General features: G+C 44.6%; 1 protein-coding gene across 1 annotated transcript in view; it reads left to right on the top strand.

The window, feature by feature from the left end:
• Window positions 1–15,554, top strand: part of susd5 (sushi domain containing 5) — a 34,014-nt gene that overhangs the window by 5,605 nt on the left and 12,855 nt on the right. The window contains exons 3-4 of the mRNA XM_082970187.1: window positions 11,718–11,827; window positions 13,267–13,455. Coding sequence (XP_082826313.1) covers window positions 11,718–11,827; window positions 13,267–13,455 — 299 coding nt within the window. The remainder of the gene's footprint in view (window positions 1–11,717; window positions 11,828–13,266; window positions 13,456–15,554) is intronic.

Raw genomic sequence — 15,554 nt, forward strand, 5'->3', positions numbered from 1 at the left:
ATGGACTAGATGTATAGACTGTATGTATGGACTAGGTGTACGGACTAGATGTATGGACCGTATGTATGGACTAGGTGTATGGACTGGATGGATGGACTAGATGTATGGACTGTACGTACAGACTAGATGTATAGACTGTATGTATGGACTAGATGTATAGACAAGATGTATTTACTAGATTTATGGACTAGATTTATGGACTGTATGTGTGGACTAGATGTATGGACTGTATGTACAGACTGTATGTATGGACTAGATGTATGGACTGTATGTACGGACTTTATGTATGGACTGTATGTATGGACTAGATGAATGGACTAGATCTATGGACTGTATGTATGGACTGTATGTATGGACTAGATGTATGGACTAGATGTATGGACTGTATGTATGGACTAGATGTATGACTGTATTATGAACTAGATGTATGGACGAGATGTATGGACGAGGTGTATGGACTGTATGTATGGACTGTATGTATGGACTAGATGTATGGACTAGATGTATGGACTAGATGTAAGGACTGTATGTACAGACTGTATGTACGGACTGTATTTATGGACTAGATGTATGGACTGTATGTATGGACTAGATGTATGACTAGATGTATGGACTATATGTATGGACTAGATGTATGGACTGTATGTATGGACTAGATGTATGGGCTGTATGTATGGACTAGATGTATGGACTGTATGTATGGACTAGATGTATGGACTGTACGTATGGACTAGATGTATAGACTGTACGTATGGACTAGATGTATGGACTAGATGTACGGACTAGATGTATGGACTGTATGTATGGACTGTATGTATGGACAAGATGTATGGACTAGATGTATGGACTAAATGTATGGACTCTATGTATGGACTAGATGTATGGACTATATGTATGGACTAGATGTATGAACTGTATGTACAGACTGTATGTACGGACTGTATTTATGGACTAGATGTACAGACTAGATGTACAGACTAGATGTATGGACTGTATGTATGGACTAGATGTATGACTAGATGTATGGACTATATGTATGGACTAGTTGTATGGACTGTATGTATGGACTAGATGTATGGACTAGATGTATAGACTGTATGTATGGACTAGATGTATGGACTGTATGTATGGACTAGATGTATGGACTAGATGTATGGGCTGTATGTATGGACTAGATGTATGGACTGTATGTATGGACTAGATGTATGGACTGTACGTATGGACTAGATGTATAGACTGTACGTATGGACTAGATGTACGGACTAGATGTATGGACTAGATGTACAGACTGTATGTACGGACTGTATGTATGAACTAGATGTATGGACTGTATGTATGGACTAGATGTATGGACTGTATGTATGGACTGTGTTTATGGACTAGATGTACGGACTGTATGTATGGACTGTATGTATGGACTAGATGTATGGACTGTATGTATGGACTAGATGTATGGACTAGATGTATGGACTGTATGTATGGACTAGATGTATGGACTAGATGTATGGGCTGTATGTATGGACTAGATGTATGGACTGTATGTATGGACTAGATGTATGGACTGTACGTATGGACTAGATGTATAGACTGTACGTATGGACTAGATGTACGGACTAGATGTATGGACTAGATGTACAGACTGTATGTACGGACTGTATGTATGAACTAGATGTATGGACTGTATGTATGGACTAGATGTATGGACTGTATGTATGGACTGTGTTTATGGACTAGATGTACGGACTGTATGTATGGACTGTATGTATGGACTAGATGTATGGACTGTATGTATGGACTAGATGTATGGACTAGATGTACGGACTAGATGTATGGACTGTATGTATGGATTAGATATATGGACTGTATGTATGGACTAGATGTATAGACTGTATTGATGGACTGTATGTATGGACTAGATGTATGGACTGTATGTATGGACTGTATGTATGGACTAGATGTATGGACTAGATGTATGGACTGTATGTATGGACTGTATGTATGGACTAGATGTATGGACTGTATGTATGGACTAGATGTATGGACTGTATGTATGGGCTAGATGTATAGACTGTATTGATGGACTAGATGTATAGACTGTATTTATGGACTAGATGTATGTTTAACCCAATGCACACATCTCATTGTGCTCCTCTTCTGATAAGGTTTACTATGGAAGAGAACACTGCAAACTGGTCAAATAAAATCATTTTTATTGTAAACTGTTTAAATCACTTAAATTACATGTACAGTACATTAGCTTTTAGAACTTTATCCCTCTGTGTACCTCAGTTTACTATGTTTAGTCCAGAAGGTTTTTCACAACAGGGTGACAAAACAGGTCACTTTCAGACACTCACGTTGTGTGTGCAGTGAGTCATCATCAACAGGAAGGTGTCAGAATCAGGAGGTAGACATCACCTTCCTCCACCTCATTCCTTACACACACACACACACACACACACACACACACACACACACACACACACACACACACACACACACACACACACACACACACACACACACACACACACACACACACACACACACACACACACACACACACACACACACACACACACACACACACACACACACGCACACGCTATTTGATAAGCCCCTAGTCAACTCTTAATTTTAGAGTGATGTCTGTTCTACGAATTGTGTTCCTGTGGCATTAAGACCCTCTGCTATAGTTACATAATCTACTGACTACTCCTCAGGGTAACCGCACGCACGCACGCACGCACGCACGCACGCACGCACGCACGCACGCACGCACGCACGCACGCACGCACCACACACACACACACACACACACACACACACACACACACACACACACACACACACACACACACTTACCTCTGCACCTCCTTCCCACCTGTCACTCACACATCTGGCTGCCACGGTGACCAAACAAAACACAGAGACAAATTTAGACTGCACACACACAAACAGTGAAAGCACACACACAATCCTGCGGCTCTTTCCAGTAATGTTATGTAATTTAAGGTGAAGGTGGCTTGTGAAGGACTGTAGACACAGCAACAGGGGACACAGACTCCCACAGATTCACAAAACACGCACACACACACAGCCTTGAGTCTTGTCTTTTCACAGACCCTGTTGAGTTTAGTCTGAAAACAGTCTCCCAGTGTTTTCTGTCTGTCTGACTGGGTGTTTCTCTTTTGGGTCATTTGTCCTTATAAGCTGATAGAGAGACCAAAGTAAGATGGTAGTAGAGTATGAGTCAGACACACTCTCACTCTCACCACACACACACACACACACACACACACACACACACACACACACACACACACACACACACACACACACACACACACACACACACACACACACACACACACACACACACACACACACCACCACCAGATTCTTTTCGTCTGCTGATTTTGTGATTGTTATGTGGTGAGAGGGGCCAACATGTCTCTGTGGTAATTGGCAGCCATATTGTTTTCTGCGCTATTTGGATTGTTGTGTATCATCAGCAGGGTAGGACTTCATGTTTAACTATATGTTGATATTTGACTATCAGTGAGGAAACGTTTTACACTGATGTGAATCCCAATCCCAACCCACCCAACTAATGTATATCCTATGTCTACAGATGTTGGATCTTTATTTAATCACTCTTTTTTTGCGAAAATGTTTCCTGCACTTAGGGAAATTAAAATGAGATTGAAAACCCGCAGTTCTCCTTCTCTCCATGAAGGGGCAGTCAAGTCATCCAGACTAGTGCCAGCTCTCGCTCGCTAAAAGCACCAGACAGAATATGAATAAATGTCCTACTGCTACTGTTGGCCTGTAGGTCATATTACTGCAACATTCAAATGTACAAACATGTATCTGAAATGCATCCATACACATCAACAACCAGGGTTTTATATAGCTTGATAACACAAATTAGATATTGGTCTCCACTATCGCATACAAGTGTCAAATATATGGGAAATGCAGCCGTACAGTAGGCTACACCATAATTATAGCCTACTGTAGCCTCTCAAAATGAATCACACACAGGCCTATAATATCAGATATAAAGACAAGATGACATTGAGAATAGTTAGGTAGCACAATGGCGCATGAAAGACACCGACTCTGATTTTGAAACCAAAATATGCAGCTCATGACTTTTGCGATCTACAGTTTATATTATCAAAAAAGAGGACACCTTAAGTGTTCTCGCCCCTGACTTCAGCGAGCACATTGACCACATATAGGCCGACCGTGCCGGCATGACTTTGATTATTGCCCAAGCGCTTCTGGCACCAATAACAAAATTCCCTCAATTGACTTGATTTAGTTACACATTTGAAATATGGAAATTCCAGGGATAGTTTACCCCCGATCCTGATAAGAAATGCCACTTTTATTTTAAAGACAGTTGTATTTAATGGATGAGATAAATAGGAAACAAATAAAATAACAACAGTAGGCTACACCAACATTAGTTTCCATTCATACAAAGTGCCACAGTAGAGTTGCCATGGTAAACTTATTTATTTTATGCTTGTTAAAAAGATAAATCGCCCTCAGTCTGTTCAAAAAGGACTAAGTTGTTCCGATGACAATACCAACCAGAGGGCGAACGAAACTTGAAGGACTTTGGTTGCAAGCAGGACTAAGGGTAACACCGGAGCGATAATGAGGTAATGAGGTGACCAATAATGGTTGCAATTGAGATAAGCTGTGTGGGTGAATTTAGCGCGTATTGATGGGATAATCTAGTGCCATCGATGGTTGCAATAGGCTCCTTGTTATTTTATTATATTCCAATACATTCTGTAGGCTATCCGTTAGCCTATCCATTGTCACATAATGGAAAGTGTGGAAAGCGACTGTTTGCGTTTCCCTGGCTGAGTTCGGCCATCAGTTGATTGACAGATGTAGGGCTACTGTAGAATGATACATTTTCCTCCAGTGTGGATACTCGCCCACGTTTTATAGTTAGGGTCTGTCAGTATAGTTGTGGCCTTTAGTGAGGATGGCCGGCTGCAGTACTTTCAGTTTGATGCCTTGATGCTTCTATTGTGTGGCTTTAATATTTCATTTCATAAAGCTGTCAAGATGTTTATGCATTTGAGCCTATCCAAAGACGATTTCATTGAGCTGAGATTCGAACTGTAGCCTGTACGCTGCCTCCTGGCGGCGATTCTAAATATTTCCTCAGCTATTCAAATCCTCCTGCTCCAGGATTATTTTACTCCTGCGACCGAATGTGTCAAATAAAGATCCGACATCTGTAGATGTAGTGTCCCATACCTCTATCAGGGCTGCTGATATAGCAGGATATACAGTGTAGATGTAGTGTCCCATACCTCTATCAGGGCTGCTGATATAGCAGGATATACAGTGTAGATGTAGTGTCCCATACCTCTATCAGGGCTGCTGATATAGCAGGATATACAGTGCATTCAGAAAGTATTCAGACCCCTTGACTTTTTCCACATTTTGTTAAGTTACACCCACATTTACATAAGTATTCAGACCCTTTACTCAGTACTTTCATGAAGCACCTTTGGTAGCGATTACAAGTGTTCTTGGGTATGACACTACAAGCTTGGCACACCTGTATTTGGGGAGTTTCTCCCATTCTTCTCTGCAGATCCTCTCACGCTCTGTCAGGTTGGATAGGGAGTATTGCTGCACAGCTATTTTCAGGTCTCTCCAGAGATGTTCAATTGGGTTCTGGCTGGGCCACAGGATATTCAGAGACTTGTCCTGAAGCCACTCCTGCGTTGTATTGGCTGTGTGCTTAGTGTCGTTGTCCTGTTGGAAGGTGAACCTTTTTCTCCAGTCTGAGGTCCTGAGCGCTGTGGAGCAGGTTTTCATCAAGGATCTCTCTGTACTTTGCTCCGTTCATCTTTTACACCTACTCATTCGGGGGGCTCCCGAGTGGCGCAGCGGTCTAAGGCACTGCATATCAGAGTCACTACAGACCCTGGTTCGATTCCATGCTGTATCACAACCAGCTGTGATTGGGAGTCGCATACGGCGGCACGCAATTGGCCCAGCGTCGTCCGGGTTAGGGTTTGGCCAGGGTAGGCCATCATTGTAAATAAGAATTTGTTCTTAACTGACTTGCCTAGTAAATAAAGGTTAAATAAAAAGTCTGGGATTTTTCTTTCTTTGTACTATATTCTACATTGTAGGATAAGAGTGAAGACATCAAAACTATGAAATAATAGACATGGAAACATGTAGTAACCGAAAAAGTGTTAAACAAATCATAATATATTTATATTTGGGAGACTTCAAAGTACCCACCCTGTGCCTTGATGACAGCTATGCACACTCTTTCTGCATTTTCTTAACCAGCTTCATGAGGTAGTCACCTGGAATGTATTTCAATTAACAGGTGTGCCTTGTTAAAAGTTAATGTGTGGAATTTCTTTCCTTCTTAATGTGTTTGAGCCAATCAGTTGTGTTGTGACAAGGTAGGGGGGTATACAGAAGATAGCCCTATTTGGTAAAATACCAAGTCCATATTATGGCAAGAACAGCAAAAATAAGCAAAGAAAAATGACAGTCCGTCATTACTTTATGTCACGGTTGTTGTCGGTGAATGAGGACCAAAACGCAGCAGGTACGTGAATGCTCATCTTGATTTTTAATTACTCTCAAAAATGAACATACAAAATAACAAAACACGAACACTCGACAAATAAACAGTCTGGTAAGGCACAAGGCTATACACAGAATAATCACCCACAAATAACACATACAAACCGGCCGTTCCAGCCGTTCCAGGCTGTCGGGCCACTCTGGCATCGCCGAGGGGCAGTCGGGCCAGTCTGGCATCGCCGGGGGGCAGTCGGGGCAGTCTGGCAATTCGGGACAGTCTGGGCAGTCTGGCAATTCGGGACAGTCTGGGCAGTCTGGCAATTCGGGACAGTCTGGGCAGTCTGGCAATTCGGGACAGTCTGGGCAGTCCGGCAATTCGGGACAGTCTGGGCAGTCCGGCAATTCGGGACAGTCTGGGCAGTCCGGCAATTCGGGACAGTCTGGGCAGTCCGGCAATTCGGGACAGTCTGGGCAGTCCGGCAATTCGGGACAGTCTGGGCAGTCCGGCAATTCGGGACAGTCTGGGCAGTCCGGCAATTCGGGACAGTCTGGGCAGTCCGGCAATTCGGGACAGTCTGGGCAGTCCGGCAATTCGGGACAGTCTGGGCAGTCCGGCAATTCGGGACAGTCTGGGCAGTCCGGCGCAGTCTGGCCACTCCGGCAGTTCGGCGCAGTCTGGCCACTCCGGCAGTTCAGGGCAGTCTGGCCACTCCGGCAGTTCAGGGCAGTCTGGCCACTCCGGCAGTTCAGGGCAGTCTGGCCACTCCGGCAGTTCAGGGCAGTCTGGCCACTCCGGCAGTTCAGGGCAGTCTGGCCACTCCGGCAGTTCAGCGCAGTCTGGCCACTCCGGCAGTTCAGCGCAGTCTGGCCACTCCGGCAGTTCAGCGCAGTCTGGCCACTCCGGCAGTTCAGCGCAGTCTGGCCACTCCGGCAGTTCAGCGCAGTCTGGCCACTCCGGCAGTTCAGCGCAGTCTGACCTCTCTGGCGACTGTTGACTGGCGGGCAGCTCTGACGATGACTGTTGACTGGCGGGCAGCTCTGACGATGACTGTTGACTGGCGGGCAGCTCTGACGATGACTGTTGACTGGCGGGCAGCTCTGACGATGACTGTTGACTGGCGGGCAGCTCTGACCATGACTGTTGACTGGCGGGCAGCTCTGACCATGACTGTTGACTGGCGGGCAGCTCTGACCATGACTGTTGACTGGCGGGCAGCTCTGACCATGACTGTTGACTGGCGGGCAGCTCTGACGATGACTGTTGACTGGCGGGCAGCTCTGACGATGACTGTTGACTGGCGGGCAGATCTGATGATGACTGTTGACTGGCGGGCAGCTCTGATGATGACTGTTGACTGGCGGGCAGCTCTGATGAAGACTGTTGACTGGCGAGGCTGGGTTGACGCACTTGTAGCCTGGTGCGTGATGCTGGTACTGGGCTTACCAGATTATGTACACACACCTCCAGGCTAGTGCGGGGAGCGGGAACAGGACGAGTCGGACTGGGTTGACGCACTTCCGGGTCCGCACGAGAGACAGGAGCTGGAAACCCAGGGCTATGGAGGCGCACAGTCGGTCTCGATCTTACCTCCTGCACAACCCGTCTTGGCTGGATGGAACTAGTAGCCCTGTACGAGCGGGGTGCCCGTACAGGGCAGACTGGGCTGTGCAGGGGCCTGATGGTAGCCGTGCGTAGAGCGGGAGTTGGGTAGCCTGGTCCTCGGAGGCGTACCGGCGACCAGATGCGCTGCGCAGGCATCCTCCTACCAGGCTGGATGCCCGCTCTAGCACGGCACCTGCGAGGGGCTGGAATAACGCGCACCGGACTGTGCGTGCGTATGGGTGAGATAGTGCGCTCCTCAGCGAAACATAGCGCTCTCCACCCCATACGCTCCTCCATATAACCACGGGTAGCTGGCTTCCGGCTCTTCTTACGCCTAGCCAAACTACCCGTGTGCCCCCCCCAAAAATTTTCTTGGGGGTGCCTCTCGTGCTTCTCCTTCAGCGCGTACTTGGCCTCGTACCACCGCCTCTCCGCCTTGGCTGCCTCAATTTCCCACTGCGGGCGTCGATAATCCCCAGCCTGGTGCCAAGGTCCGGCCCCGTCCAGAACTTCCTCCCAGGTCCATTTCTCCCGCCAGTCCAACTCGAATTCCCTCTGCTCCTTCTTCTGCTGCTTGGTCCTTGAGTGGTGGGTGATTCTGTCACGGTTGTTGTCGGTGAATGAGGACCAAAACGCAGCAGGTACGTGAATGCTCATCTTGATTTTTAATTACTCTCAAAAATGAACATACAAAATAACGAAAAAAACGAACACTCGCCAAATAAACAGTCTGGTAAGGCACAAGGCTATACACAGAATAATCACCCACAAATAACACATACAAACACACCCTAATATATGGGACTCTCAATCAAAGGCAGATAGACAACACCTGCCTTCAACTGAGAGTCCCAACCCCAATCAACCAAACATAGAAACACACACACTAGACTAACCATAGAATTAACTAAACATAAACCAAAACCCGGAAATACTAAATCAAACACCCTTTACACAAACACAACACCCCGAACCACATAAAACAAATACCCTCTGCCACGTCCTGACCAAACTACAAAAACAATTAACCTTATACTGGCCAGGACGTGACACTTTAAGACACGAAGGTCAGTCAATCCGGAAAATGTCAAGAACTTTGAAAGTTTCTTCAAGTGCAATTGGAAAAACCATCAAGCGCTATGATGAAACTGGTTCTCATGAGGACCGCCACAGGAAAGGAAGACCCAGAGTTACCTCTGCTGCAGAGGATAAGTTCATTAGAGTTAACTGTACCTCAGCCGCAGCCCAAATAAATGTAAAAGTAACAGACACATCTCAACATCAACTGTTCAGAGGAGACTGTATGAATCAGGCCTTCATGGTCGAATTGTTGCAAAGAAATCACTAAAGGACACCAATAATAAGAAGAGATTTGCTTGGGCCAAGAAACAGGAGCAATGGACATTAGACCGGTGGAAATCTGTCCTTTGGTCTGATGAATTCAAATTTGAGATTTTTGGTTCCAACTGCCGTGTCCTTGTGAGACGCAGAGTAGGTGAACAGATGATCTCCACATGTGTGATTCCCACCATAAATTAGACCGGTGGAAATCTGGCCTTTGGTCTAATGATTCGCGCATTTTTGGTGTCTTTGTGAGACGCAGAGTAGGATGATCTCTGCAGGTGTATATCAGGTATGAAGGTAAGACCCAGATGCAGACAAGGTCGAATCAACAATGGTTTAATAATCCAACAGGGGCAGGCTAGACAGGTCAAGGCAGGCAGGGGTCAGTAAACCACAGGTGGGGCAACGGTACCGGACGGCAGGCAGGGTCAGGGTAAGCAGTGGTCAATAATCCAGAGGTGGGGCAAAGGTACAGGTCGGCAGGCAGGCTCAGGGTCAGGGGCAGGCAGAGTGGTCAGGCAGGCAGGCTCAGAGTCAGGACAGGCAAGGATCAAAACCAGGAGGGCGAGAAAAAGAGAGACTGGGAAAAGCAGGAGCTGAGACACAAAAACGCTGGTTGACTTGACAAACAAGATGAACTGGCAACAGACCAACAGACAACACAGGTAGAAATACACAGGGGATAATGGGGAAGATGGGCGACACCTGGAGGGGGGTGGAGACAATCACAAAGACAGGTGAAACAGATCAGGGTGTGACAGTGTGGTTCCCACTATGAAGCATGGAGGAGGAGGTGTGATGGTGTGGGGGTGCTTTGCTGGTGACACTGTCTGATTTATTGGGAATTCAAGGCACACTTAACCAGCATGGCTACCACAGCATTCTGCAGCGATACACCATCCCATCTGCTTTGCACTCAGTGGGAATATCATTAGTTTTTCAACAGGACAATGACCCAACACACCTCTAGGCTGTGAAAGGGCTATTTGACCAAGAAGGAGAGTGATGGAGTGCTGCATCAGATGACCTGGCCTCCACAATCACCTGACCTCAACCCAATTGAGATGGTTTGGGATGAGTTGGACCGCAGAGTGAAGGAAAACCAGCCAACAAGGGGTCAGCATATGTGGGAACTCCTTCAATACTGCTGGAAAAGCATTCCTCATGAAGCTGGTTGAGAGAATGCCAAGAGTGTGCAAAGCTGTCAATAAGGCAAAGGGTGGCTACTTTGAAGAATCTCAAATATAAAATATATTTTCATTTGTTTAACACTTTTTTGGTTACTACATGATCCCATAAGTGTTATTTCATAGTTATGTTTTCACTATTATTCTACAATGTTGAAAATAGTAAAAATAAAGATGAGTAGGTGTGTCAAAACTTTTGACTGGTACTGTATGTTTCTGGTTTATGCTTTCATCACGCTGCAATAATATTTGACTAAGCTGGAGACTAAGAGAGGGCAGCGTGCTGTGTGTGTGTGTGTGATATCTTTTTATTTCATTTTACCTTTATTTAACTAGGCAAGTCAGTGAAGAACAAATTCTTATTTACAATGACAGCCAAGGAACAGTGGGTTAACTGCCTTGTTCAGGGGCAAAACGACAGATTTTTACCTTGTCAGCTCGGGGATTCAATCTAGCGACCTTTGCGTTACTAGTCCAACGCTCTAACCACTAGGCTCTAACCACAAGGCTACCTGCCGCCTGTGATATCTGAACTGTAGTATGTAACTTAGAGAGAGACAGAGCAGCTCCAATCAGTGTGACGTTATTCTGCAGAAACTCTGAGGACTTACACTGGAATACATCAACCATGTGATACTCATGTACACATCTGCACACACATCTGCAGTCATAACGATACAATTTCAGGATCTCCTGTGGCTGGCTAACCCCCCCCCCCCCCCCCAGCTATTCACCGCTCCCACATAACATTACAATTAACTAGTGTGTGGGTGTGTGTCTGTGGGTTCAGTTTGATACATATGTCATATTTTCTCACTTGGCTCATGATAAAAGCTGTAACCAGCTCGTTTAGATGTTAGTCTAATAGGTCTAAAGAAACATTGTCTCTCTCTCTCTATCTCTCTCTCTCTCTAACACTCTCTCTATCTCTCCTTATTTTTCTTTCTCCAGGACTACATACAGTGTGTAGTAACGTTTGTGTTATTCTCCAGGACTACAGTGTGTAGTAACTTGGGCAGTGCTCTGAAGGCAGTGGATGTGAAGATAGAGAACACTACAGAGGACAACACAGACCTGGATGTCTTCTGTGTCAAAGACAAGGGTCAGTACACACAGACACACACACTCACGCACACATGCACGTATGCATGCACACATACACACACACACAAGCGACGCGCATGCCCCGCCCACCTGAGGATCTGTCTTTGTCAGCCATTTATTTCCTGTGTTGTAAAATCTACTTGTCACTTATATCTTGCTGGATTGATTGCTTTCATTTTACTCTGGAAATTCTTTCCCACTCTTCCTTGTGCCATTTGTTTTTTCCCGTTAACGTTACGATCGCAGAAACGTTGGTAATGACCTGTCATACACACTGGTAATGGCTAAAATGGGCTCAATGGAATTCATTGTCTTTCCGTTGCATCTATATAAGAACAGTAAAGCTTGATCGGGGTTTTAATGCACCGTCTCTACACTTACATCACAAGAAAGAGAAGAAAGATCACTTTATTTTGGTGTGTGTTGATTTTTTGTGCAATTAAAAAAAGTTGTCATTTAATACAGTTGAAATTTTTACAAATGATATACACTGAGATGAAAGGAACACCCGGATTATAGTAGCATTATGTCTGATCTCACAAACAGTGTAATCTAGAGCTAAGCCTGTTGATTTAAATTGTGTGGGTCAACACTTGTTGAATTATGCAAGAGAATGCCTGAAATCATTACTCATTCTTTGTCCATGCCAGTAAAATATTTTGTGCTATAATTCAGTCAATATTAGTGATGGATTTAGAAAATGCAATCTTCGTCCATTGTCCAACTGTTGCATTTTAAACCATTTAACAATCTTGACGACTGTTGCTACACACATTTCACAGTTCTCTGCTTTAAGATCTACTGAGGTCTGAAAGAGGTAGTGTTCCCACACCTCTCTTTCTCTCTCTCTCTCTCTCTCTCTCTCTCTCTCTCTTCAGCTATGTTGCTTAAGTGATTGACTGGGTTTGAATCTGGGTCATCTGTGTGCCACAAGATTGTGTTAGCCCACTGAGCTAAAGCCTCAGCTTACCCATCAACCGAGCGTGGTTCACCTCCATTACACATACACCTCTCCAGTCCAATGGACATAGAAGAGGATGGGGTTAGAAGTTGTTTTTGGACTGGGCCCCTGTTGGATGACACCCAAGACTGATGTTTGGGTTTTAACTGAGGAACAGGAGAGTTACTGTGGGAGCTGTAACACCGCAAAGAGAGAAGAGTAAATAGGCAAGAAACATTTAAATCTGTGCCCACTTTATTTGAGATCTGCCATGTTGTACATGCCACATAAGTAACTTTGAGGACCATCCAGGCTCCAGTTATAAGCCAACCAATCTATGACAACCAGCCTTTGTCTCCACTACTGAGGAGAGGGACAGATAGAAAAGCATGTCCTACCACTGTATGTTATAACTTATAATGGTGTATATAACCTAACTGTGTCATAACATAATTGTGATATAATCGAACCTAACCTAATTATGTATTACCTTTCAGGTGGTCCATGTGGAGACCCCCCTGCGTTCCCCAACACGCATCTCCAGGGCCACACAGGGTTTGAGATGGGGGACGAGCTGCTGTACTCCTGTCTTCCTGGTCATGTGATGCCCAGCGGCCACTCAGCCTTCAGTCTGCTGTGTGACAGCTGTGGAGAGTGGTACGGACTGGTACAGCTTTGTGTAAAAGGTAAATGTGTGTGTGTGTGTGTGTGTGTGTGTGTGTGTGTGTGTGTGTGTGTGTGTGTGTGTGTGTGTGTGTGTGTGCGTCACCTGGTTTCATGTTTCCCTGACATCTCACGTCAGAGCTGTGACCTCTGACCACAGGAATCTGTGATGAATTCACTCTGTTCCCTTCCTGGTTTTTAATCATCCCTTTAGTGGGAACAGTGTCCAAGATGGCGTCACTTTGAGCGGGTGTATTTGAACGTAAGTCCCGATAAACAAGGAAGATATTTTTGCTAAACTGACCCTTACTCATATGAAGTAACAGAAGGTGATTGGAAAACATGGTGATCACACAACTACATGGGCAGAAGAAAGCGAAAAAGCAAGGCATGGCTGAACAGATGATAATCAGCTCAGATGTCAGCAGCAAGACAGAATCATGTAGGCCACGTGAAGACTTTCCAGAACTCATTGCAATAGATTATTTTTACCACTGCCACTTACGTTGAGTAAGAGACCTCCTACCAAATACAGGGCAGTCAAAAAATGTTCTGCAACCCTGCAACCCTGCAACCCTGACTCAAGGCCATCTTTGAAAAACTAGCCATCATTGAAAAGACAACAGAGACAAACCCCATATCAATGGAGTCTCTCTCAGCCACTGTGCAGCAGCTCCTCAACCAGGTGCCAACCCACAGTGAAAAAATAATAACAATGGAAGCTAAAGTACAGAAACTGCAACAGGGGAATCGCCAGCTGCGACAGAATGTCATGGAAGTCCAGCGCCACAGCCGGAGATGGAACCTGAAACTGCATGGGGTGCGAGAACAAGATGGGGAAAACATACGGAGCGTTACCATTGACAACCTCGGGAAAGTAGCACCCAGGATTCAAGACAAGCTCCCGGATGTCGTCGACATGGTGCACCGCATGGGAAAACTAAGATATGACGGATCTCCGCGGACAACCATCATGCGGTTCACAATGATAATCTACAGAGATGTTGTATGGAAAGAAGCCAAGGAGTCCAAGAAGATCGAATGCCAGGACGTCAAGTGAATGTCATGAGAGTACTGAATGTTTTGACAACACTGTGGTCAGGTATATAGCTACATTGAATTGAAATCGATGTTGTCCTATTCTTTCTAAGTCAAATGAAAATGTTAAGAGTAATTTAGCTAGCTCTTGAGTAATAAGTCGGTTGTCATTTTTACATTCATCCCGTTTTATATCACCAGGTTCGTACATGTGAATACGGTTTCATCATACTTATCACAGCTACCTCGGTTTAGGGTAGTCCAGTTCTTTCTCTAATCTCAGGTTTCCTTATTAGCTACCTAGCTTATTAGTTCAACTAGTTAACCAGTTATTCATATCACTACTGTATTTGTTTTATTATTGTTATTTTATTTTTGTCAGGTTATGCAACGTTTTGAATACAATGCACTAAATATTGCATCTCTAAATGCCAGGGGTTTATGAAACACAACTAAAAGAAAAACACTTTTTTTATTTTGTAAATTCTACTCCAGGAGACTCACTCCTGCAATTCAGATTCTAGTTTTTGGAAATCACAATGGCGAAATACTGTTTATTATAGTCACGGGTCTAACCACTCAGCTGGTACTATGATATCACTTCATAAGGTGATATTTCGGAGTCCTGTGTGTCTAAAGATGGGAGATGGGTTACATTGATCTCCAAACTAGATAATGCTTGTTTTATTACATGCAATGTGTATGGATACAATTTTCAAATAAGACTTTCTTTTTGGATCTTGCTGATAACCAAACAAATGCATGGCTTTATAATAGCTGGAGACTGATAACTCTTTAGAGTGATATCCACCTAGAATAGCTTAAATATCTCAGAATAGTGACATCATCACCTCATTTTGCAGTTAACTGACAGTGGTTGATACATGGAGTTTCTGTAATACAAATGTAAATGAATATACCTGGTGTAATATGTCTATGATGGCCAGATCCAGAAAGGATCTGTTTCTCATTTCTCCCCCACGTGTACAGTATGTACAAGTAGTTAGTCATAAACATGCTCCTTTCACTGACCATAGAATGATATTAATGAAGTTAGAATGTTCTGAAAAATCCAGTGTCATTC

Source organism: Salmo salar, chromosome 27, assembly GCF_965601325.2.
Source record: "Salmo salar chromosome 27, fSalSal1, whole genome shotgun sequence".
NCBI lineage: Eukaryota > Metazoa > Chordata > Actinopteri > Salmoniformes > Salmonidae > Salmo > Salmo salar.